Raw genomic sequence first — 27,716 nt, 5'->3', positions numbered from 1 at the left:
TTCGTAACTTTCACTGATCCCCTCACATAGTCATTTCTCAGATGATCCTTTCTGGTCACACTGCACATCCACCTAGGCATTCTCATCTCTGCTACCTCCATTCTGCTGATGTTATTTTTCCTAAGGGCCATAGTTTCCATAGCATACGTCACAGCTGGTCTCACTACTGTCCTATAGATTTTGCCTTTCAGATTGATCGGCACCCTCTTATCACATAGCACTCCAGCCATCTCTCTCCAGTTCCTTCAACCCGCTTGTATCCTGCATCCCACTTCCTTCTCAGCCCCTCCATCTTCTTCCACTGTTGAACCTAAGTATCTATAGTTCCTCAACTTCCTGATGACATTTCCTTCTAGCTCCAGATCTGTCTCCTGGCTGCCGCTCACTTTGCAACACATATACTCTGTCTTACTTCTGCTCAGTCTCATTCTTCTCTCTTCCAGTACTTTCCTCCATCTTTCCAGTTCAGCTGCCACTTCTTCTCTTGAATCTGCACACAGCAAGATGTCACCTGCATACAACATTGTCCAAGGCATGTCTTCTCTCACCTCCTCCGTCACCACCGCCATCACAATATTAAACAGAAACAGACTTAATGCTGACCCTTGATGCAAGCCCACTGTTATTTGAAAACTTTCTATCCAAACTCTTGTCTTCACATTTCTGTACATCTCCTGCACCAACATGACATATTTCTCCGGTACCTTCTTCTCTCTCAGACACCTCCAGACTTCTTGCCTTGGCACTCTATCATATGCTTTCTCGAGATCAATAAAAACCAGATGTAGCTCCCGTTACTTCTCTCGAAACTTTTCCATCATCTGTCGTAATCCAAAGATAGCATCTGTTGTTGATCTACCAGACATGAAGCCAAATTGTTCCTTTGCAATCTCCACCTCCTTTCTCAATCTTCCATCAAGAATCCTTTCTAGGATTTTCATTGTGTGGGACATCAACTTTATTCCTCTGTAATTCTTACAGTCTTCCCTTTACCATTGTAGATGGGGACAAGAGATACTGCTCGACCTGGCTAAGGCATTTGACAGGATACCACATGGAATTCTAATCCGTAAACTGCAACATATGGGAATTGATATAGGGTTGGTGAGATGGATAGGTGAGTGGTTGATGGAGAGATATCAGAGAGTAGTTTATTCAGGAGTAGAATCCAAAAGATGGCCTGTGACTAGTGGTGTGCCGCAGGGTTCTGTTCTTGGACCACTGCTGTTTAATTTGTTCATTAACGATATAGGGAAGGATCTAAGAGGAACGGTTCATTTGTTCGCTGATGATGCAAAGTTGGGTAGGGCAATAGTGAATGCAGAAGATGTCAAAATCTTGCAGGATGATTTGGATAGATTGGAGTTCTGGACTAAGGAGAATGGATGTCAATTGAATGTGACAAAATGTAAGGTTATGCATTTTGGGGTGAAGAGATTAGCAGCAGTATACCACATTAGTGGAACTGTACTCCAAGAGATTGATGAGGCCAGGGACTTGGGAGTGTTGGTGGATAGGGAGATGAAGTTTAGGGGGCACATTGCAAAAGTAGCTAAATCAGCTCATCAACTCACTTGGTTGTTGAAAAATACCTTGACGAGCAGAGACAAGCAAGTTATTGTTCCTCTGTACCGAGCCCTGATTAAACCTCATCTCGACTACTGTGCCCAGATTTGGTCACCTCGATTCCTTCTTGATGGGGAGGAGGTGGAGAGGATCCAGAGGCGAGTGACTAAGATGAGAGCAGGTCTATGGAATGAACCTTATGAGAACAGGTTGAAGACTTGTGAGTCAGAGATTGGTTGATAGGCAGAAAAGGGGAGATATGATTGAGACATTCAAATTGCTAAAGGGTTTCTATAGGATTAATTCAGAGGATATTTTTGAGATCAGGACTGGTGGTGGTGGGAGAACTAGGGGACATCTATGGAAGCTGGGCAAGAGTGTGGTTAGCAAGGATGTTAGAGCTGGGTTCTTTACTTTTAGAGTGATAAATGAGTGGAATAAGCTGCCAGAGTCTGTTGTGGGTGCTATGACAGTGAATGAGTTCAAGGCAAGGTATGATAGATACTGTGAGAATGTCGAATAGTTGTGTGGACATGATGTTTAGGGCCTCCCTCGATGAGTCTAAGGACTCCCTGGAGTTGCCCGTAATAATAATATTAATTATAATGAAGAGCCAAAGGCTTCAATTCGGCGACATGAACATATTTACGTTAAGGGATGTTATCCCATATTGTTTCTTAGCCGAATAAGAAACTCAAAGAGTTTCATGTCGAATATAGAAACTATATAAAGTTCGGTGATTCCAAGCGTAAGCAAATACCTGGATAGTGCAGCAACTGACCCTTGAAGGTAGTGCAAGCTAAGGCAACTCATACAAAGGGTGGAGCAAGGCTCCAATCACTATTCTTGATATTTACCCATAATGTGAACTTAACTCATAGGAGCTGTATTATTGTTCAACATTATGAGAGAAGGTCACTACCCAGACCAGTTTCGACCTTTTTTGAGGTCTCATCAGTGAGTAGGTAGACCTAGGAACTAGGTCTACCTACTCACCTGATTAGACCTAGGAAGTAGGTCTACCTATTCACTGATGAGAGCTCAAAAAAGGTCGAAACCGGTCTAGGTCTACCTACTCACTGGGTCTACCTATAAGGAGAAACTTGTATGAGATTGTGATCTGAATTGCCAAGAGAAGTGGTCACCTCAACAATGTACCTGGAAGGGGAACTGATTAAAAAGAAATCTAGAGTGTTGCATAAGAAGAACAAATTGTCAGGGATTCAAGTAGGTTATTGCTTATAGTAAACAGGTCACTATCTCTTCCAGTTTGGTCAGTTTGGCATTGGAAAACGAGAACCAGTTAGAATAATGGACATTCAAGTCAAGGAAGATGATTTCGCTGTTGCAGTAATTGGACTGCAGGAAATCAAGCTTCAAGGATAAAAAAAATCAAAGAAGTTCAGAACAATTTTCAGATATAAGGGCACAGCAGAAACAGCAGATGAATGATTTATAATGAGGCAAGGAAATCTTACCTCTTAAGATTTTCATATTAACTGTCCAGGGTGTAGTTTGCAGTTTGGATAGTTAAGATGGACTGTGGATGTCATGGCAGAGATTTGGAACTCAGTTAAAAATAAAAGATCACGTTTGGATATGATGATGCACAACATTTAGGTTTTTGTTTATACCATAAATACTGGTGAAGTGAATATGAAAAAAATTTTTTTGTAAGTTTCCTCTCTTTTAAGCTTACACGGTGATCCGAATGCATTTTTGAAAATTATGGAGACAGCTACCATGTTTGAATAAAAACTTTAGTTTAATGTAACTAAAATCTACATTCGACATTTCGACCTTTATGTCAAGGTCATCTTCTGGATCTTTTGGAGCAAAAAAAAAAAAATAATAAAATGAATTGAAATTGAAATTTTTTTTTTTCCTCACCAGAGGTCAGGCCAACAATTGTTGCAGCGGTTGGTCAGTATCTTTAACAAACCAGTCTGACTGTAGTATAGCTTGTTTTCTGTGTATAGTTGTATGCTCCAGAAGATGATCTTGACATAAAGGTCGAAACATTGAATGTAGATTTTAGTTACATTAAACTAAAGTTTTTCTCTGTATGGACATGTTGTCCATACAGAGATTCCGTGGATAAGAGGGTGGCTGCCGGACAGATATCAGAAAGTGGTGTAAGGAGGAGCAGAATTCAGGCAAAAGCTGGTGGCTAGTGGTGGTGTGCTGCACGGTTCAGTGGTAGGACCACTACTGTTTAATTTGTACATAAATGATATAGTAAATAACCTGAAAGGAAATATTCAATTGTTTGCTAATGATGCAAAATTAGGTAGAGCAATAGTGAATCAAAGTGATGTTAAGAGTTTGCAGGATGATTTAAATAGACATTTAAACACCCATTATCTTTGGTCAGTATTGACCAAAGATAATGTGAAGAAATGTAAAGTGCATTTTGGGATAAATAGACTACAAGCTTGTACCACATTGATGGAACTGTGCTCCAGGATGATTTAAATAAATCATTAAGGTTGATCCTGGATGATTATAGGATCTTCTTCTTCTTCTTCTGCAGCTTCTCCCACTTAAGTGGGGTCACTGTTTGTTATGAGTCTCCTCCACACCTTCCTGTCTTGGGCTGTCACCACATCCAAGTTCTTCATCTTCAAGTCCTCTTCTACCAGCTCCCTCCATCTCTTCTTTGGCCGCCCACGCTTCCGCCTTCCTTGCACATCCATCTGCATGACTCTTCTTCCCACATATTCGTCCTCCCTCCTCATCACATGACCAAACCATCTCAACCTTGCCTCCTGTATTTTCGCTCCTAAGTTCGTAACTTTCACTGTTCCCCTGACATAGTCATTTCTCAGATGATCCTTTCTGGTCACACCGCACATCCACCTAAGCATTCTCATCTCTGCTACTTCCATCCTGCTGATGTTATTTTTCCTCAGGGCCACAGTTTCTATAGCATATGTCATAGCTGGCCTCACTACTGTCCTATAAATTTTGCCTTTCAGATTGATCGGCACCCTCTTATCACATAACACTCCAGCCATCTCCCTCCAGTTCCTCCAACCTGCTTGTATCCTGCATCCCACTTCCTTCTCATCCTCCTCCATCTAGATACTGTCGAACCTAAGTATCTAAAGTCTCTCACCTTCCTGATGACATTTCCTTCCAGCTCCAGGTCTGTCTCCTGGCCACCGCCCACTGCGCAACACATATACTCTGTCTTACTTCTGCTCAGTCTCATACCTCTCTCTTCCAGTACTTTTCTCCATCTTTCCAGTTTAGTTTCCGCTTCTTCTCTTGTATCTACACACAGCAAGATGTCATCTGCATACAACATTGTCCAAGGTGCATCTTCTCTCACCTCCTCTGTTACCACCTCCATCACAATATTAAACAGAAACGGACTTAATGCTGACCCTTGATGCAAGCCAACTGTTACTTGAAAACTTTCTGTCTGTCCCAAACAGGTCCGAACACTTGTCTTCACATTTCTGTACATTTCCTGCACCAACCTGACATATTTCTCCGGCACCTTCTTCTCCCTCAGACACCTCCAGACTTCTTGCCTTGGCACTCTATCGTATGCTTTCTCCAGATCAATAAATACCAGATGTAGCTCCCTTTGTTTCTCTCGATATTTTTCCATCATCTGTCGTAACCCAAAGATAGCATCTGTTGTTGATCTACCAGGCATGAAGCCAAATTGTTCCTTTGCAATCTCCACCTCCTCCCTCAATCTACCATCAAGAACCCTTTCTAGGATCTTCATTGTGTGGGACATCAACTTTATTCCTCTGTAATTTTTACAGTCTTGTGCATCCCCTTTACCCTTGTAGATGGGAACAAGAGTACTCTCCCTCCATTCCTCGGGTATATTTTCCTGTTGGCAAACTTTCATGAACAGGTCCCACAGCAGGTCAATTCCCTCTTCCCCCAGTGCCTTCCATGCCTCCACTGGAATTCTGTCGGGGCCCACCGCTTTTCCATTCCTCATCCTCTTCATGGCCTCCGTCACTTCCATTCTACTGATGTTCTGCACCATCCCCTCAGAAGGCTGCCCATCTCCTCTGTGAGTCCTTGCATTTTCCTCATTCAGAAGTCCCTCAAAGTATATTTTCCATCTGTTTCTTATGTCCACATCCCTCCATAATACTCTTCCTTCAGCATCTTTGATCTGCCTCACATGTAAGATGTCCTTAGCTGCTTTATTTCTACATTTCGCTAGTTGGTAAATTTTTCTCTGTCCTTCCTTTGTTTCTAATTGATCATACAGATCTTGATATGCCATGGCCTTCGCCTGTGCCACAACTCTCTTGGCTTCTTGCTTTCTCTCTTTGTACACCTCTCTGTCCTCTTCCACTCTTGACTCATCCCACTTCTGCTTTGCCTTCCTCTTAGCTGTCACTGCCACTTGTACATCATTATTCCACCACCAACCCTCCTTCTGCTCTCTAATCTTTCCAGATGTCTCACCAAGCACCTCGATTGCACAGCTCAGGATTACTTTTGAATTATGTTTCCACCAATCTTGTACACTTTCCAGTCCATCCGAAATCCTCTCTAACACTCTCTCCCTAAAACGATTCCTCACACTCTCTTCTTTTAAGCGAAACCACTTAATTGTCTTCATCCCATGGCAACCAGAAGTTCTTATCTTCGATCTTAATTTAAAGTCTGCGCACAGCAGTCGGTGTTGTTGTGCTACTTGATCTGTTGGAATTACCTTACAATTTGTCACAACCTTAAGATGTTTTCTTCTAGTCAAAATGTAGTCAATTTGTGAGCTGTTGTTACCACTTCTAAATGTTATCAAATGTTCTTCCCTCTTGAAGAAAAACGAGTTCACAATTGCCAGATCAAACGCTACTGCAAAGTCCACAACCCTCTCTCCTACCTGGTTCATCATTCCCACTCCGTGGCCACCATGCACCCTTTCACAGTCTCTATTCTGTCTTCCTATGTGCCCGTTCAAGTCTCCTCCGACAATCACCATCTCATTTTCTTCCAATTCCCTCATTTCTTCATCTAACACGTTCCAGAACTCATCTTTTTCCTCTGCTGTACAACCAACTTGCGGGGCATATACACATAATACGACCACCCGCTCTTCTCCAAGACCCAATTTCATTCGCATGATCCTGTCGTTCCTTCTACCCACGTCCAGTACTTCACCCTTCATTCTGCCACACACCACAATTCCTACACCATTTCTTCCCTCATTATTCGCTCCAGAGTAGAACAATTTATATCCATCTCCCAGTTCCTTTGCCTTTCCCCCTTTCCACCTTGTCTCCTGCACACATAAAATGTCCAACTTCCTCTTCCTCATCATGTCTGCCACCTCTCTTCCCCTTCCAGTCATGCTTCCAACATTCAGTGTTCCCACTCGCAACATCCTCTCCACCTGCTGGGCTCGCTTCTTTAACCGCACCCGCCCTTGATGCGGTAGCCCTCGTCCACTTCTCACAGCTGTAGGGCGATGTGGCTGCGCGTCGCTTAAGGGGTACGCCCTAGCCCTTATATCATTTTCTCTTAGACTCATAATCATAGTTTGAGTTGGCACTGAAGTTTTACGACCGGATGCCCTTCCTGACATCAACCCTCACATTTATCCGGGCTTGGGACCGGCACCTATTGAGGCTAGCTTGCCTCCTTCGGTGGCTGCATAAGACGAAATGACTTAGCAAGATAGGAAAGACTCACCCCTAGCCCTCGAATACTCTAATAGCATCAGGGGGAAGGAGCAAGGAGAGGAGAAAGAAGCAAAGAAAGAAGAGGAGGGACCAGTCTACAGAATAATATAGCAGATATATATTACATGAAGTAAGGCATGGTCCAGCATCAGGTACCTCGGGTTTGCCATGCCCGTACTCACTAAAGTGAGCCCTTGAGGATTGGATGATTTAAATAAATTGGCAGTGTAGGCAAAGGACAATAGCTGTCAATTCAATATTGTAAAATGTAAGGTGATGCACTTCAGAATGAAGCCAGGAATTCAGGGATGGTGGCAGAGAGAGAGAGAGAGAGAGAGACTTGACTTGGAGTTTAGAGGTCATCTTGCTAAGGTAGCTCAAGATTACTTTGCTGTTGATGAACATACTAACAAGTAGGGATAAGGAAATTGTTATGCCTCTTTATAAGGCCTTGATTTCGATTACTGTGCTCAGGTCTGGTCTCCTGGATTTCTTGGGGATAAAGTTGTGGTGAGGATTCAAAAGTGAGCAACCAAGATGGTGAGTGATCTGCGGAATGTTTACTATGAGGATAATCGAGGGTGTGCAGACTGCAAAAGTGTATTGATAAGTGGGAAAGAGGAGATAAGATAAAAAACATTTAAGTTAATTAAAGGATTTTGTAATACTGATGCAGGGGAAATGTTTCATCACTTGGCTAGAGGGGGCAGAACAAGAGGCTATCCTTGGAAGTTGAATAAAAGTGTGGTTTAGTTGAGGTGTGAGAACAAAATTTTTTGTTTGGAGAGTTGTGAATGAATGGAATGGGTTGCCAGAGTCAGTTGCTAGTGCTTTGCCTGTTAATACATGGAAAAAGTTAATGAGTGGAATCAAGGCAAATGAAGGTGACTAGTGGAGGGCCCCCAGAACCACTAATCTTTAATTTGTATATTAATGATATAGCAGAAGACTTGAAGGGGGATATCCAGTTGTTTGCCAATGATGCAAACTAGAGAGAGCAACAGTTGATAAAGGTGATGTAGATATCTTACAAGATGTTTTAAATAAATTGGCAGTGTAGGCAAAGGACAATAGCTGTCAATTCAATGTTGTAAAATGTAAGGTAATGCACTTCAGAATGAAAAGATTACACTCTGTATCATACTGAGAGTACTTGTTTACAGGAAACTGATGCGGCTAGGGATCTTGGGGTGATGGTGGATAAAGATTTGAAATTCAGAGGACATATTGCAAGAGTTGGCAAAATAGCTCAGAAGAGCTATTTAGTGCTATACTGTACATAGATTTGGTCATCTGTGTTTCTTGGGGATTCAGAGATAAGTGACCAAGTTGATGACAGGTCTGTGGAATGTTCCCTATGAGGATAGATTGAGGGTGTGTGTGTGTGTGTGTGTGTGTGTGTGTGTTGTAGAGTTTAGTTGATAAGCAGGGGAGAGGGGATATGATAGAAACTTAAAAGTTACTAAACACAGAAGAAATTTTTCAATACATGGTGAATGGGGGGAAACAAGGGGGTCACACTTTGAAGCTGTTTAAGAATGTGATTAGTAAGGGTGTGCAGACTAGGTTCTTTTCTTGGACACTGGTGAACAAGTGGAATGGGTGGTTGTAAGTGCCCCAACAGTGAATAGGTTTAAGGAGATGTATGATAGGTATTGTGTTAATGAATAGAGTGGGCCTTCCACAATGAGTCTTTTGCTTCCATGGAGTGCCCGTATATAAATAATAATGTATTCAAGGAGAGGTATGATAGATTGTGTGGATAGTTTGGATCTCCCACAACGAGTCTTCAGACTCCATGGAGGTGCCCACACAATAATAATAACAACAACAACAGTATAACAACCTTGAGAATATCCCTGACATATATATGGCCTTTCTCCAGGCATGATGGTGGCTTAGGAGATTGTACAGCATACTGGAGAGTAGAATGAATACTAAGGGGTGTAACAGCAATTTTAGGGATCACAGGAATACTGACAATGCATTTCTTTTTCAAGTGCCAGAATTATCATAGAATAAAGAGAATGAGTTTATACCATTGATAAACTTTAATTATATAGTGTAAATAGGACATTTACTGCCATGGCGACCAAATTAAATTGCAAAATAAACTCAGAATGGAAGATTACATTTATTTATAACCATAATGGACAATGATATATCAGATAAAAATAAATAGATACTATGGGATGGAGAGAGTACTGGGGTAACAAAATTTTGGCAATCTGTATATACAGGAGGGGGGGGGGGGACAAGTTTTAATTTTTAACTATTCGGGAGTTGGATTTTCAGAGATCCAGTTTTTGGAGCTACTTCAGAGGGTGACCCCTTAGGTTACTCAAGAGTTTTTGGAAGTTGGCAATTCAAACAATCTGAACTGCCTGGTCTCTGAAGAGAACCAATTAGTTCGAAACATCTGTCAGGCCAGTGAAATGTTTGTCAAATGTACTAATAAAAGGTGAATATATGGATGATTGGGAAGCACTTGTGTCTTTTAAGTAGTGAAAGACAAGGCAACTCCAATGCTGAAGATTGTATTTGCTCTCTCATCAAAATTTTGAAACTTTAAAAGTTTCTACATACATTTGACTTTAAAATAATGTTGGATCTTTTCTAAATCACTTAGGGAATTGAAACAACGTAGATCCGAATATAAATTAAATTATACTTTAATTAATATTTCTGATATTTCGGCAATGTCACATTGCCATTTTCAAAAGGAACTTACAAAAAGGCAGTTGCACACAGGCACTAACAATACAGTAACTGAGAATGAAGATATGAAGATATCATTCTTCTAGAAGTCCTGATGGTGCCCTCTGGTGGGCTAAGTAGGCGTTCTTGGCCGTTGGGCTGAAGGTCTGCTGATGTATGCCTCCCAAATTTGGGGCAGTCGCATACACCCAAATTTGTTGAGGTTCGGAGAGTTTCTTAGGGCAAAGGCTGATTCCATAAATAATCTTTCGTATTTATATTTGCTCCGGTGTATTACTGTAGCTTTCTTCCACCGTATTCTGTGGCGAGAATCCAGAGCATGGTCTGCAAGACCAGAATGGCTATACTTGTAAAACCGGATGTAGTCCTTGTGTTCAGAAATTCTGATATTCGCTGTCCTGCCTGTTTGGCCAAAGTACGACAGTTTACAACTGCAAGGGACCTAGTATACACCAGGTAGGTCTAGGGGAAGTGGTTGGTCTTTGGTAGAGCGGATAAGGGATGCCAATTTTCTGTAAGGCCTGTAACAGGAGGTGAGGTCATGTTTTTTTAGAATTTTGGTAATTTTTTCCGAGGTGCCTCGGATGTAGGGAATGGTGATGGATTTAGAGTAATCTTTTTTTGTGGAGGGGAGGAGGAGGGGGGCTGTGGTTTGTAGGTTTTAATATTTTTTGGATTTTTTTTGGGGGGTAGCCAATGCTGAAGCCAACAGCCATTTGCAGTCGAGAGAAATGAAAACAAACTTAAAGAATTAGTATTAAATCATAACTACATAAAATGAACTCTTATTAATTAGTCAAATTAATTAATTAGCATAAAATAAAATTTCATAACAATTCATTCATTAGTGTACAGACTGGGCTACTGCAAAGCAATCATATCGATTGCACTAGGCTACCATAAAGCTTAGAATTAATCCTACCATGAATCATTATACCAGTAAATAAATATGAATTTCTTTTTCACATTATCTTTTAATTTTTGATCCCTAGTGTTAGTAGGCATCAAAAATGTACAGTGTTTTGTATCATAAGACAATATTGATGTATTGGATTGGCAAATAAGTTCGTTCGGTTTTTCAGAGTGGAATGAAACACATTTTATTTAATATATATAACACATACTAGTCAGTTATATATCGATCTCTTTATCAATGACCTCTTGCCATCTGTCCACCAACTTCATTATGCCGCGTTCATAAAACTCCTGAGGTTTACTGGCGAAAAACTGATCCAGGTGTCTTTTGACAGTCTCCTCATTAGCGAAGGTTTTCCCGTTCTGAGAATTCTGCAATGATCGGAATAAGTGGTAATCGGAAGGTGCCAGGTCCGGTGAATATGGAGGATGCAGCAAAACATCCCAGCCAAGAGGTAACAATTTACTCCGGATTGTTAACGACGTGTGAGGTCTGGCGTTGTCGTGATGAACAACAACTCCTTTCTGATTTGCCAATTCAGGACGTTTTGTGCTAATTGCACAGGTCAGTTGCGTTAACTGTGAGCAATAGACAGTTGAATCAATCGTTCTGCCTGACGGTAACACCTTGTAGTGGACAACACCTTTATAATCCCACCACACACAGAGAGCATGATCTTCTTTGGGTGCAATCCCGCTTTCGAGGTTGTTTGCGGCGGTTTGCTCTTGTGCTCCATGATCTTTTACATACCACGTTATCGTACACGACCCCCATAATCATCCACTTCAAAAATGGGTCATTTTCTTGCCGACGTCGCAGCGAATCACAGATGGATATGCGAGCAGTCATATTGGCCTCAGTCAATTCATGCGGCACCCAAACATTGAGTTTTGAAACACATCCCAGCTTGTGCAAATGGTTTTCAATGCTTGTATGGGATATATTCAGTACTGCAGCAATCTCCTGCACTGTTTGTAATGGATTTTTGTCGACGATATCTTCACAACACTTGAATCAACCTCGATTGGGCGACCGGTGCATCACTGACGTCGAAATCTCCAGAATGCAGAATTTGGCACACAATTTTTGGCATACGCGTTCTGTTAAGGCACCATCCTCATATACGTTGCATATTTTTTTATGGGCTTCCGCAGCTTGTTTGTCTTTTTTGAAATAAAAAAGCAAAATATGCCAGTAATATACATTATTTCCTTCCATTTTTAAAAATATGTTACACACACGCAACTGAAGTAGGCCGAACGAAAATTCACTGAACGGTTATGTGAAATGTCGCCTTTCAACTGCTCAACAGCATTGCACAGTAGCGCAACAATAGCGACAGGCGAAGCGGCGTAAACTTGTACTAACGCATAAACCGAATGAACTTATTTGCCAACCCAATACATACTGATGAACATATAATTCATCTTGTAAACAGACAACGTAAACTTATGGTATCGATAAATGCAGTACAGTAATGTATATTTATTTTCACTTCATTACGATTTTTGAACAACGTGGGAAGTTGGAGCCCTAACCCCCCCCGAATATTATTTAATTTTCATATCTGACATCTGAATCTTGCATTCATATGTTCCGCATGAAACTGCAAAATTCTGCAAGTCATAATGACAAGGCCATCCAATAGTTTCCTTCAGAAAGCATCACAAATTTTTATAGTGCTTTCTGAAGGACGAGTTTTCCTTCTCATGTTAAGTATAATATATATATAAAATTTTTTTCATAAACACTTACCCGTTGCAATTTAGGTGTTAGATGCTCATGAGCCATTGAATGTGTTTGGGCACGAGGATGTCCCTCTGCCAACAATGCACTCACCACTACATTTTCCCTATTATGATACCTGAATGAGGTTAAAAAAAAAAAAATCTTTAAATAAGTTTATTACTAAATAACCAATATATACTCTATTTCACTAATAGTTTGCCAATATTTTGTTACAGGCATAACAAACTAGTATAAATCTCTTAGGTGAAAGTCACCTTGCATGATGTCTTGAAACAAATGAAAATACCAGTGCTTGAAGGTAACTGTTACCAGATTTGGCATTGTATTGTTTAAGGAAATTAATTAACAACATAGACTGGATAATAACTATAAATATATATATTATTTCCTATATTTGAGTGAAGTTAAATCAGCATCTTCAGGGATTAATACATTGGTATTAAACACATGCATGAAGGCACACTTCAGTAACAAAAATGGAACAAGAGAGCGACCTACAGAAAGACCTAGAGTCCTATAATTATGCCACCAATTGGCTTTGGTTGGGTATTCTTGACTGTTGGGCTGACTGTCTGCCAATGAGGATTTCCCATATGAGAGGCAGTCTGAAACAACCATATTTGTTTAGGTTGGGAAAGTTGGTAATAGCTGCAAGTAGATGTGAGGAAATGTCTCTCGAACTTAAATTTGCTTTGGTGTTTTTTCCCACTGGACCCTGTGCTGGGTATCCAGGGCACAGTCTGCGATTCCTGAGTGGCTGTAGTGGTGGAATTGGATGTAATAATCCTGGTGATCTGATATACGGATGTTGGCTGTCCTACCTGTTTGTCCATAATATGAATAATAAATTACAAGATAACAGAAATTAACTTTAATGAAATGAAAGTACAGATATTTCATAATGAAAATAACAGTACATCATTAGTGTGTAGAAACAAGTAAATCAAAGAAATGGAATACAAAGTACATATAGCAGTCAGTGATTTACCAATTAAAAGCTGTTGCCATGTGCTAGAAAATAATATTAATGAATAATATAATTAAAACTAATTTTGATGATTAAATAAGATAAGAATCTCTCTTTGGGAGAGAGAGAGACAATTATTCCGATTCTGATTTGGTTGATGTAAGAGGGCTTCACAACTTTCTTTGAAAAGGCGTTCATATTTAAACATGCTTCTATGGAGAAGACAAGCTTCATCCTATTGGATACTGTGTTTAGTGTCAATACTATGTTGTGCAGACCAGACTTTTGAGGTTTCATGTATTCAATATAATATCGATGTTCATTAATTCTTTTTTCCACAGAACGGCCTATTTGCCAAAAGTATGTTGGATTACGTTTACACGGAATATGGTAAATGCCAGCTAATGATAGAGTTGCCAGTTTGTCATTTTATTAAAATGAATAACATGCAAAGGAAAAGGAATGAATTAAACAGCTGTTTAATTTATTCCAATATTTTATGTGGATTATTTGGATTATTGCTGCCTAACAGCATAACCAATAATTATTGATGATAGTCAGTGCTTATAGAGGCCTCTCCCTCCAAAGACTTTAGGCTTTCAGTCTAAATTTCTTTATGTATGCTTTGTTATAATTCTTATTTTGTATCTCCAATGATTGATGCAATGAGATATTTAGTTGGGTGTTGTTATAGGTAGAAAATGTTGAAAGTGGAGACAAAGAAATGTATAGGCAACTTGACTTAGTGAGCAAGAGAAGGGTGATATTAATTATGGTCATAGTGATTGGAATGAAGAGATAGCATCAATGAACAAGGAAAATGAATTTCTTGAGTTCTTAAGGAACAACTATCTAAAGCAATATGTAATGAAGGGCACGCAGAAGTTGAGTCTCGGATCTGGTCATATCATCAGAAGATGTACTTGTGAATAGTGTTTAGTCTTCACCCAGTTGGCAAGCATGATGTGATTACCTTTGTTGTGGCCATATGAGAACTTCTGTGAAGAAGTGATATATGTGGAACTACAGGGATGGTGATTATGAAAAGCTTAGAAAACAACTAAGAGCTATAGCATGCAAAGAGGAGTTGAGTGTACAGAAGACAGATGTTGCATGGGCACTGATCAAGAATCATGTAACAGTATCAGGAGTGTATCCCAAAGGTGAAAATCCTAAATAAGGTAGGAGTAAAATGGATGAATGAAGGGATTAAGCATGAAACCTGGAAAAAGGAGGAGGCACCAGAGATGCAACACAAGAAGAATGTTCCATTGCATGAAGAGTACAAAGAGCAAGCAAAGAAAGTGACTAAGTTGGTTAAGACAGAAAGAGTGCAATATGAGCAGAAATTAGCCCAATCAAGCCAAGATGAGTTCTTCTGACATATGGCAAGTAGAAGAAAGAATGACTATGGAAGGATTATATTAGTTGATGACAATGGTAGATTGGTAACTGATGCAGAGGATATAGCTAAAGTGTTCAATGAGCAGTTTATTTATCAGTGTATTTCATCCTCATGAAGGTGGTGTCATAAGAAGCCGGAGTGTAGAAGTTATGACGGAGAAGGGATTGATGATGAATGAGGAGGTTTATGAAGAATTAAGTAAATTTGATGTTAATAAGGCAGCAAGCAAGACTTGACAATACATCACCAAGTGTTTGGAAGGAATGCTCTAGGAAATTAATGGCACACCTGTTTGATGTGAGTCTTGCAACAGGGTAAGTCCTAAAAGAGTGGAAAGTGGGAAAAATGAAAAATTGTTCCACTTCACAAAGCTGGGGGATAAAACTAAGGCTACAAATTATAGGACAACTCATGTGTCTCAGATGTTGTAAAGGTGTCAGCGATATTAGTAAGAATTACAATTTAGAATTGAGTTGACAATAGCAGTATTCTCTGTGATGGTCAGAATGGAATTGTTAAGGAGAGGACATATTTTAGCAATCTGATTATGTACTACAACAAGGTGACAAATTCATTTGATAAGGGAGTTTATATAGAATGGTATAACTGGATTTTTCAAAGGCCTTTGAGAGATTGTCACATGAAAAGTTGTTAATTAAACTGAAATATAAGTAAGTGGATAAGAGACTAATGAGTTGGAAAAGCTGACAGATATCAGCAGGTTGTATATTGGGAAATGGTATCCCAAAAAAGAAAAAAGGAGTTTCCCAAGAGGAGTGCTGCAGGGGTCTGTCTTGGGGCTATTATTGTTTAAGTGATATGTTAATGATACTAGATACAGGTTTAACTGGAGATATGCAGTTGTTTGATGATGATGCAGAGATGGGAAGGACTATGAAAAGTAAAGTAGATGTGGCCTTGCAGGAGGATCTCAATAGACTATGTAAGCAGGCAAATGAGTGGAGCTATCAGTTTGATGTTGAAAAGTGTAAGGTCTTGAAATTTGGTAGGCAATGTTGGTACAGCCTATACAATTAATGAAGAAACTTTGAAGGATCTGAAAGAGATGAGATAACTGGGAGTGATGGTGAACAGAAACTTGAAGTTCAGGGCTAACACCACCAAAATTATTTATGAGTCAGGAATGCTTATCAAGCTTTTGCAATTCTTACCACTGAAAACAAAACAGCACAAAAAATAAACTATAATGAAATCACAGAGTTGTTCACTAAGCAAAAACCACACAAAGAAAATTTTAAGATAATTTTTTTTTATACTTTTGTTGATTTTATACTTTTTTTTTTTTTAAATTTGATTTTATTGAAATAATGCAGACAAAAAAACAGGTGAGGGTCTTCTAAATAACTTGAACTTGAAGTTCAGATACAGATATATTGATAGAGTTTGTCCATGACAAAATATTACATTCAGGCAATGATTAGGAAAAGGAAGGAGTAGCTATAGTATTCAACATTAAACATGAAAATCTTGAATGGTAAGCGATATCAAGTAGAGTGATGTGGGCAAAAATCAAAACGAAGAAATGAACAATGAGACTTATGTGCCTATGGTCCTTCCAAAGGTTCTATTAAGGATGAAGTGGAAGAATTATTTGAATCAATAAAGAAGATAATTATCCTATAAATCCCTTGAAGTTACATATCAGAAAAAATTATGACTATAAGACAAATGACAAAGAAATACAGGATCCTTGATTGTGATCTAAACAACCATGTTGACAGTTGTTGGATGTTATTCATAACATCCATTTGTCACCTTGTTTAGGTTATGAGGATTTTTCACAGACATTGCTGACTCTAAAAGGAGTTTCTCTCTGATCTGTAACAATTTCTATATAGTACACTGGTTTCTTCCATATAATCCTGTGTGAAAGGGGTGTCCAGAGCATGATCTGCCATAAAAATGGCAGTGAATGTGGAAAAGCTTATGTGTTGGCTGTTCATGTTTTTATTATTATTATTATATCATGGTTTATTTCAAAACAGAAGACACTAATGAGAAAATAAATAATACATTTACTTACTCAGTTGCTAAATATTTCACTGGTTTTCTACCCAGCATCAAAGCAGTTTACATGATTTCTGTGTATCACTTTTGTTTATCTCTATTTGATTCTTGTATGAAAGGATATCCAATACATGGTCTACTGGTCCTGACTTGCCATAACAATAGTGCAAAATGTAGTTTTATGTTCTTAAGGTAGATGTCAAGAGATCTATCTGTCCACAGTAAACTAGATCACAAGTACAGGCACTTCATATGCTCCTAGATGTGATAGAGTTTGTCCTTAGGTGAATAGGTGATTACCAGTTTGATATATGACTTAAATATGGTTTGGAGCTGCTATTTATTAAGCAAAGAAAGAGGCAAAGAAAAAATGGGACATGACTGGAACTAGAGCCGACAAGGAGGCATATGGATTAGCAAAGAAAAATGCAAAGAGAGCTGTGGCAAGGGCGAAAACGAGGCCAGTTGATGAGGTTTATGAAGAACTGGAGAGAAACGGTGGTGAAGCTCAGTTGTTGAGAATAGCGAAAGCCAGAGATAAGGCCTCGAAATACATAACATCAGTCAAGCAGATAAAGGATGCCTCAGGAGTAGTATTACAGGACAAAATCAGAGGAAGATGGAAAGAATATTTCCGAAAACTACTAAATGAGGAGAATCCAAGAGAGAGGTGCGAGGATGGAGAGGTAAATGAGAGACCGGTGCAAGACATAAGTAGAGAGGAAGTGGTTTGGGTACTGATAAAAATGAAGAATGGAAAGGCTGTGGGAGCAGACCAGATACCTGGGGAAGTAGGGAAAAGTTTGGGCAGTGAGGGCATGGATATGTTATGGGATCTGATGTGTAAAATAGCCCAACAGGAAAAGATACCAGAGGAATGGAGGAAAAGTATTCTCATCCCAATCTACAAAGGAAGAGATGTTCAAGACTGTGGCAACTATAGAGGAATCAAGCTGATGTTACACACATTAAAAATATGGGAAAGAGTAATTGAAGCAAGGTTACGGCAGGAAATGAAAATTGGTGAGGAGCAGTTTGGATTTATGCCAGGAAGAGGGACAACGGATGCAATATTTGCACTAAGGTGATTGATGGAGAAATATAGAGAGATGCAAGTGGATCTGCACATGGTGTTTATAGATCTGGAAAAGGCATACGACAGAATGGCCAGACAGGAGGTATATGAGGAAGAAGGGGGTGTCGGAGAAGTACGTGAGGTTGGTGAAGGAGATGTATGAGGGAACAAACTCAGATCAGGTCTAGTGTCGGCATGACAGAAGGGTTCCCTATTGTCGTAGGGCTACACCAAGAGTCAGCTCTGAGCCTCTACCTCTTTGACCTGGTCATGGATGTACTAGTGGAGGATGTCAAGAAGGAGGCACCATGGAGCATGCTGTTTGCCGATGACATTGTTCTATGCGAATCATCCCGAGAGAAGCTTGAAAATACCCTGGAAGAGTGGAGAAAGGCATTGGAGGAGAGTGGCATGAGAATTAACCGGGTGAAGACTGAATATATGTCAATGGGGAGTGACGAGGATATCGTCATACGACTCCAGGGTGAAAGGCTAATTTCAGGGAAGAAATTCAAGTACCTTGGGTCAGTTGTCGAGAGGAATGGTGACCTGGATGAGGAAATACAGCACCGAATAACATGCGGTTGGATGAATTGGAGGAAGATGAGCGGGGGTCCTGTGTGACAAGAGAGTGAGTTGTAAGAGGAAAGGAAAGCTCTATAAGATGGTGGTGAGGCCGGCAATGCTCCATGGTGCAGAGACGTGGCCTATAACCAAGGCACAGGAGAGGAAGATGGAGGTAGCGGAGATGCGGATGTTGAGATGGATGAGTGGTATGACAAAGGACAGGATAAGGAATGACTACATCAGAAGGAAGGTTAAGGTGGGACCAATTGGCAAGAAGATACAAGAAAGTAGGCTGCGGTGGTTTGGACATGTTGAGAGGAAGGGTGAGGAGTATGTTGGTAAATGAGTGGAGTATATGGAGTTGGAGGGAAGGAGGAAAAGAGGCAGGCCCAAGCTCAGGTGGAGGGATAAGATGACAGAGGATCTTAGGAGAAAGGATGGAGTCCGAAGGATGCTCTGGACCAGAGAACTTGGAAGAGGTTAAAGATTGGTGCGCCGACCCCGTTTAACATGGGATAAGGCAGAGTGAAAGAAGAAGAAGATTTATTAAGCACTCTGAATATCTTTTCAGATGTGCCATGAATGTATGAAATAGTAACAATTTTGTTGTGGTCTTGTGTAATAAGGGAAAAGAGGTTTTTTTTGGGGGGGGGGGATTGGAGGGGCCCAACAATGAATAAATGAATTTATAATTTCGAAATTATTTTTATTTTTCAACATAATCTCCCTTAAGACTAATACATTTATTCCAGCGCCATTATCCCGTCCCTGTACTGGTTCTCAGTAAGATCTGCAAAATACCCCTCTACAGCTGAAATCACTTCTTGATTCGAACGAAAACGTTGACCAGCAAGGAAGAGTTTTAGTTTTGGGAAGAGATAGAAGTCAGAGGGAGCCAAATCTGGGGAATAGGGTGGCCGTTCCAACAATTCATAGTGCGGATCCCTTAATATTCCCATTGCCAAAATACTTTTGTGGGCAAGTGCATTGTCCCAATGAAAGATGATTTTTTTTTCTTCTGCAAACTGGGTCTTTTCTCAAGAATTTTTTCGTCTAATCTGGTTAAAAGATCGGAATAATATTCCCCAATTATTGTTTTAAACTTTTCAAGACAATTAATAAACAAAATGCCTTAACATCCCAAAACACCTATGCCATGATCTTTCCTGCTGATGGAACAGACTTTGTCTTCTTTGGCACTGAACAACTGGCTTCTGTCCACTGTTTTGACTGCTGTTTGGATTCTTGTGTGTAATGGTGAATCCAAGTCTCATCCATAGTAATAAATTGACGCACAAAATCAGTTTTATTCTTGTTAAAACGCTCCAAGCACTGTTCAAAGACTTTCATACGAGTGTCTTTTTGATCTGCTGTGAGCAAGTGTGGCACCCATCTTGTGCAAAGCTTTTTCATTTGCAATTCTTCAAGCAAAATATATCCTACACATTATTTTGACATGCCTATAGCCTCAGCAATTTCACGCACTTTGACTCGCCAGTCATCCAATACCATATCGTGCATTTGATCAATGATTTCTGGAGTTGTTACACTTTTTGGACATCCTCAAATGGATCGTTAAGGCTGGTACGGCCACATTTAAATTCGGCAGCCCATTTCTTAATTGTTGAAAACAAAGGAAAAGTGTGCTCATAAACTTTAATGAACTTTGAATGAATTTCTTTTGGTGTGTATATATATATATATAGCAAAGAACTATATTATTATGTAGTTCTTTGTGTTGTCCATTACAATTTTAAACCATTCCTATTGTTAACTAATTGTGGTTGCTTTTGCATACTGTGACAAATGTTTGTGGTTTGAAGATGCTGGGCAGAAAACCAGAGAAATACAGTATGGCACAAAAACAGTACTGAACTTCGACACCCCCTTCAGTATACGTGTTATGAGATATGTCATTTGACTGCATGCACATTAATAGACGAGCACACGTAGAAGTCTATGACATTACATTTAGCTGTAGCAATGGTGTTGACATTGGAAGAAAACATGTTCATTGTTGAGCATTATTTTCATTCATACGGAGTTAGTTGAGCAAATGGTCCAAGCCTACGACAAGTTTATGAGCAGTTTGTTCATCGTTTCCGTAAGCATGCATGCTGTGAGCAATAGTGCCATCATTGTCTCAACTGGGAGTGTTCTTCCTCAATGCAAGAGGCATTCGGGAAGACCACAAAAACAGTCAATGCTGAACAGCAGTAAAACTTGAAATACTGAGACAGTCACTACAGAGAATCTATATGGAGCTGGGTACCTTTTCATATGTCATTCAGGTAGGTCAGTGTTTATTAGCAATGGATTACGCTGTATGGCAGGAATACTGTGCAGGCATGCTGGCCAATGTCTATGAAGATCCGTAATTCCTCCATAATGTCTGGTTCTCGGACAAAGTGCATTTCCATCTAAGTGATCGTAAAACAAATAACCCTACAGGTTTCTTGAGACCTGAATCTGCACAAGAGAAACCTTTTCACAGTGAAAAGGTCACCTCATGGTGTGAGGGATTCTAGCCATGGCATAAGTGGACCCTACTTTACACTAAAGAAGGTGACTGTGACCTTGAATAGTGAATGGTACATCGAGAATGTTTTGGTTCCGTTCACCCGGATTTGGACAGGATGTGTCGTGCAAAAAAACATTCCATTTCATGCACAGGTATTCCAATAGGACTGAGGTAACTTGTAGTAAAGGTGGACCAAGCTCTCATCACTCCTTGTCTCAGTATCTCCCATAATGCAAAGCACATCTCCTTGCAGACACATCCTGTCCAAATCTGATTTTGACCTTTGTTGAGGTCACATCAGTGGGAGCCAGACCCAAAAGTGGTGATACTAAGGCAGAAGTAATGGAGAGCTCATATTTACTTATACGAGTTGCCAAATGTTGTACCACCTTATTATTAAATTACTCTGGATTTAGAGAAAGATGTTGGAAATTTATTTTCCACTTGGTTAGACTATAATAAATTTAGTTTAATCCTTTATCCAAGTGTAAGCAAACAAAGTTTGCACCTGAAGTATCTTCAGGACTGAGGCAACTTGTAGTAAAGGTGGACCAATGGGAGATACTGAGATACTTGTCTCAGTATCTCCCATAATTGCATTATGGGAGATACTGAGACAAGGAGTGATGAGAGCTTGGTCCACCTTACTATGAGTTGCCTCAGTCCTTAAGATACTTCAGGCACAAACTTTGTTTGCTTACACTTGGATAAAGGATTAAACTAAATTTATTATAGTCTAACCAAGTGGAAAATAAACTTCCAATATTCTAACAGGATGGGGCAAACTGTTACACATCATGTGGGCGTAGAGCCTATTTATCAGAACACCTCCCCAGGAGGCTCATTTCGAGGTTCAATCCCCATACCTTTCATGTTCTCACGTTATGGGATCTCACATCACTTGATACCTTCATTTGGGGTATGTAATATTCAAGAATAATGGAATTACCATGCTGGCAAGTTTGAAAAGCTTAGCAGATTGCTTGGATCAGTGCCATGGCATGTACAACTGCAAGGGCTGGACGTTGATAGAGCATGGGAAGTGGTCAAGGAGCATTTACAGGAGGTTATGGCTGATTGTATACCTAGGGTCCGAATAGTAAAACAAGTAGGGGTTAAATGGATGAATAACACCATTAAACTTGAGCTGCAAAAAAAGAAAAAACTGTGGAGGGAATTTAAAGAAAGGGGTGACCTGCAGGCACACGAACGGTATAAAGTGCAGGCCAGAAGGGTAACGAGTGTGGTAAAAACAGCAAAAGCCGATTATGAAAGGAAACTAGCTATGCAAGCAAAAGAGAATCCCAAACAGTTCTTTCAATATGCTGCAAGCAAGAAAAAAACTGTACATGGCAAAATGATTTTAAGGAATGACGATGGTAAGGAGGTCACTGAACCTGTCGATATAGTGGAGTTACTGAGCGCGCACTTTACAAAAGTATATCATCCAGATGGTGACATTGAAAAAATGAAGGAACCATTAGTTTATACGGGAATTGTGATGAATGAAGTGGAGGTGAGTAGTCTATTACAGAACCTTAATGTGAATACATCTGTGGGATTGGATGGTATACCGCCACGGGTCTTGCGTGAAGTGGCTAAGGAATAATCAGTGCCCTTGACCATGTTGTTTAATCTGAGTCTCGGGTCTGGTTTAGTCCCAAAGGTGTGGAAAGAGGGGAAAATAGTTCCACTGCATAATGGAGGATCCAAGACTTCCGTTGCAAATTACCGACCGCTCAGCATATCAGGAGTTGTTGTCAAGGTCTTGGAGAAAGTAGTCAAGGGAAAAATACAGGAATGGATTGAAGAAAATGAGATACTGTACAGGGGACAGCATGGCTTTGTGAAGGGTAGATCATGCCTCAGTAACTTGCTCAAGTTTTATAATAAGGTGATGGCAGAACTGGATAAGGGAAATGGGTTTACAGTGATACTGTTGGACCTGGCAAAAGCGTTTGACAAGATACCACATGGAATTCTAATCCATAAACTACAACATACGGGAATGGATATAGGGTTGGTGAGATGGATAGGTGGGTGGTTGATGGAGAGATATCAAAGAACAGTTTATTCAGGAGTAGAGTCCAAAAGACAGCCTGTGACTAGTGGTGTGCCGCAGGGTTCTGTTCTTGGACCACTGCTGTTTAATCTGTTCATTAACGATATAGGGAAGGATCTAAGTGGAACAGTTCATTTGTTCGCTGATGATGCAAAGTTGGGTAGGGCGATAGTGAATGCAGAAGATGTCAAAATCTTGCAGGATGATTTGGATAGATTGGAGTTCTAGGCTAAGGAGAATGGATGTCAATATAATGTGACAAAATGTAAGGCCATGCATTTTGGGGCGAAAAGATTAGCAGCAGTATACCACATTGGTGGAACTGTACTCCAAGAGATTGATAAGGCCAGGGACTTGGGAGCGTTGGTGGATAGGGAGATGAGGTTTAGGGGGCACATTGCGAAAGTAGCTAAATCAGCTCATCAACTCACTTGGTTGTTGAAAAATACCTTGACGAGCAGAGACAAGCAAGTTATTGTTCCTCTGTACCGAGCCCTGATTAGACCTCATCTCGACTACTGTGCCCAGATTTGGTCATCTCGATTCCTTCTTGATGGGGAGAGGTGGAGAGGATCCAGAGGCGGGTGACTAAGACGATAGCAGTTCTATGGAATGAACCATATGAGAACAGGTTGAAGATTTGTGGGTTGTGTAGAAACTAGTTGATAGGTGGAAAAGGGGAGATATGATTGAGACATTCAAATTGCTAAAAGGATTCTATAGGATTAATTCAGAAGATATTTTTGAAATCAGGACTGGTGGTGGGAGAACTAGGGGACACCTATGGAAGCTGGGCAAGAGTGTGGTTAGCAGGGGTGTTAGAGCTGGGTTCTTTACTTTTAGAGTGGTAAATGAGTGGAATAAGCTGCCAGAGTCTGTTGTGGGTACTATGACAGTGAGCGAGTTCAAGGCAATGTATGATAGATACTGTGAGAATGTCGAATAGTTGTGTGGACATGATGTTTAGGGCCTCCCTCGATGAGTCTAAGGACTCCCTGGAGTAGCCCGAAATAATAATAATAATAATGCAATCAGGAGATACTTGTCAATACTTGATACAAAAAAAGCCATCAAAAATCTGAAAGACGGCTGGAGCAGATATTATTATCATTATATGACACTTCTTAGGAGTCTTAGGACTCATCACAGGCACTCTACACCAGTACAACCAGAAATATTTAATTTTTAATGTTGTAAGGTTTTTTTTTTAAATATGTTTTAATGTTTAATATGGAGATAAGCATGTTTTATTGTGGTTGCATAGTGTAATTAAGATAGATAGATTAGAAGATCAAATTCCAGATGACTGGAGTAGAGTTCACATAATTACAGTAAACTTGCTAAGATATTATACTCTTATTTAATCCTTTACACAAGTATAAACGAACAAAGTTTGCATGTTAAATATCTTCACAACTAGACTGATGATTTCACACTAATTGCATTAGTATTCCTTACAAAATGCATTAAGTATCTTCATGACTAGGCTATTTGTATATAGATGACTTCAGATCAGCTCCATCATGCAAAGCACACTTCTTTTTGGATGTGCATTGTGCTATATATTACGGGAGGGGGGTGGCACTACTCAGACCAGTTTCAATTTTTATTGAGTTCTCCTCAGTGGGAGCCAGACCTAGAAGAGATCTTTGATCCAGAATATTTTAATAGTAAGATGATACACCTCTTTACTGCTTGTATATGGGAAATATATGACTTCTATATTAACCTTTAATTTTGTTATTAACCTTTAATTAATCTATAAACTATTAATCTATATTAACCTTTAGTTTTGACCTTTAATATCTCTTCTTACTAGAAGAGATACCAAGGTTGAATTAATATAGAAGTCATATATTTCCCATATACAAGCAGTAAAGAGGTGTATCATCTTACTATTAAAATATTCTGGATCAAAGATCTCTTCTAGGTCTGGCTCCCACTGAGGAGAACTCAATAAAAATTGAAACTGGTCTGAGTAGTGCCACCCCCCTCCCGTAATATATAGCACAATGCACATCCAAAAAGAAGTGTGCTTTGCATGATGGAGCTGATCTGAAGTCATCTATATACAAATAGCCTAGTCATGAAGATACTTAATGCATAAACTTTGTTTGCTGATACTTGGATAGAGGATTAAACAAGAATATAATTTATGGACAATTTTGATTTAATTTGTAATAAGTGAAAAAACTTTATGTGAATAGAGCTCTCATAGTGCTTATCTATAAAAAGGGAAATGAAACTGAATGTTAGAATTACTGAGAAATATCCCCACTTGAGTGGTCCAGTTAAGATTTACAATACTTTGAGAAGAGGTTAAGAAAATCTGTGGAAGGAAAACATTGAAGAACAAGCTGGGTTCAGATATTCACTTTAGCCAAACAGCTGAGAAATCATAGAATATAAGGATCTATATTTATTTTCTGTAGATCTGGCAAAGGCAAAGGGCAAGGTGCTGTTCAAAATGCTACAATTACATGGTGTAAACAGGACACTATCTTGCAATACATGGTCCATATCTGAGTTGTAAACAGCAGTTAGAACTGAAGGAAATACAGGAAGATCTGAAATCATATGAAAGACAAGGGTATATATACTCCATTGTAATTCATCATCTGCATGGATCACATTATGATGCATTAGGCTTGATCAAAATTGGGATGCTAATCTCAGCTCTAGTGTATGAGTTCAGTTCACTAATGCAAGTAATTAGGCCAAAACAATCTCACTACGGCAACACGCTCTGGCCCCTTTATTTCTGCTTGGCATAACAAGTTACCTTATAGCTTTTAATTTATGGATTGTAATTTAGTTTTCTTTAAAAAAATATTTTTGATGTTAGTTCATTAAGAATGTTCTTGTTATTAATTTATTTATTTTATCTTTTCACATGACATTACACAATCTCGAATTCAGGACTTATTTTTAATTGTATTAACAACAACAAACAATTTTATCAAAAGATGCTTTATTAACTGCTTATATTTCGGTGAATTTCAAATCGGCATCATCAGAGCACAACACAGCTAGTATATGCAACAGTGAGTAAGTGAAACAATACAACTGTAATGGACAAAAGATCTAAAAGTCCTATTTTGGCACACTCGAATGTTGTAAAAAAACATTACAGCTATGTGGGAGTTGCTCTTAATTTGCCAAATTTTTGGCAAATGAATGCAACATTTTGTTTAGATTAAGAGAATTCTTCAAAGCCTGGCTGACTAAAAAAATAATCTTTGAGATCTATAATGGCTTCTAAATAACGCATTTGTTTTCTTCCATCTAATCCTGTGTGAAGGGGGTATCCAACATGTGGTCTTCTAGTCCTGAACTTGCCAATAGTAATAGCAAATATATTTTTTATGTTCTTCCAGGTGCATATTAACTGATCTTCCTGTTTGCCCATAGTAGGTCAAGTCACAGTCAACTTCGTACACTCCAGGGTGTGCTAGAGGGTGAAGTTTATCCTTAGGTGAGCAGATCAGAGTTGCTAGTTTAACATGAGGTTTGAATGTGGTGCGAAGGCCATGTTTCATTAGTACTTTGGCTATCTTTCCTGATATACCTCTGGCATAGGGAATAGAAATTGTAATGTGTATTGGGGGAGCAGGGGTAATGGAGCTGTATAGTATTTTATCTATTTTGTAGGGATTGTAGCTGTTGGCCAAGAACGTATGGTGCAAATATTTGAGTTCTGTGGACAGAGCTGTTTCATTAGAACAAATGGCCCCCTGTGTGTAAGTGTTTTTAAAATGCCATACTGTTGGACTAGATGATGACATGATTGTTTATGTAGGTATCTTCCTGTGTGTTGGTTTTCTGTAAATGGAAAAAGATAGTGATTCATCTGAAAGGTGGGTGACTAATGTGTCAAGAAATGGTAAACAGTTATTTGATTCTTTTTCTACTGTAAAGTGGATTTTGGTGTGTTGGCTGTTTAGGTAGGTGACAAATGCATTCAAAGTATCTTATCCATGGAGCCAAATGGCAAACACATCATCTACATAGTGTAACCACACTAGTGGTTGTGCTATGTAGCAGTGGTAAGTACTTTGTTTTTAAAGTGTTCCATGTAAAATTTTGCTAAAGGGGGAGAACCCATAGCAGTACCATTAATCAGTTTGTCAATTTTTTTCTCCCCATGTAAAGTAATCTGCATACATAATAAATTCAAATAATTCAACGATATCAGGGGGAACTTGACTTGATCAAATCAAGGGTGTCTATCAGTGGTACATTGGTAAATAAAGAGGTGACATCAAAACTAACCATTATGTCTGAATTTTTAAGGATGTGATTTTCAACCAGTGTTCTGAAATGGACTGAATTTTTTACAAAAGTAGAGGAGTTGCAAGTAAGGAAGCAATTGACTTGGCTAACTGTTGGGTCAGTTTATATGTGGGACTATCTATGCTATCGACTATGGGACATAGGAGGATATTAGGTTTGTGGATTTTTGGTAATCCATACATA

General features: G+C 39.4%; 1 protein-coding gene across 1 annotated transcript in view; it reads right to left on the bottom strand.

Annotated features, from left to right (window-relative positions):
• Window positions 1-27,716, bottom strand: part of LOC150103744 (uncharacterized) — a 342,969-nt gene that overhangs the window by 142,443 nt on the left and 172,810 nt on the right. The window contains exon 4 of the mRNA XM_090396790.1: window positions 12,622-12,730. Within this exon, the coding sequence (XP_090252916.1) occupies window positions 12,622-12,730 (109 nt within the window). The remainder of the gene's footprint in view (window positions 1-12,621; window positions 12,731-27,716) is intronic.

This window comes from Typopeltis vanoorti, chromosome 8 (assembly GCF_054136105.1).
Source record: "Typopeltis vanoorti isolate ZY-2024b chromosome 8, IOZ_Tvanoo_1.0, whole genome shotgun sequence".
Taxonomy (NCBI): Eukaryota; Metazoa; Arthropoda; class Arachnida; order Uropygi; family Thelyphonidae; genus Typopeltis; species Typopeltis vanoorti.
The sequence above is the reverse complement of the archived record's forward strand: the minus strand, read 5'-3'. Positions and strand labels throughout refer to the sequence as shown.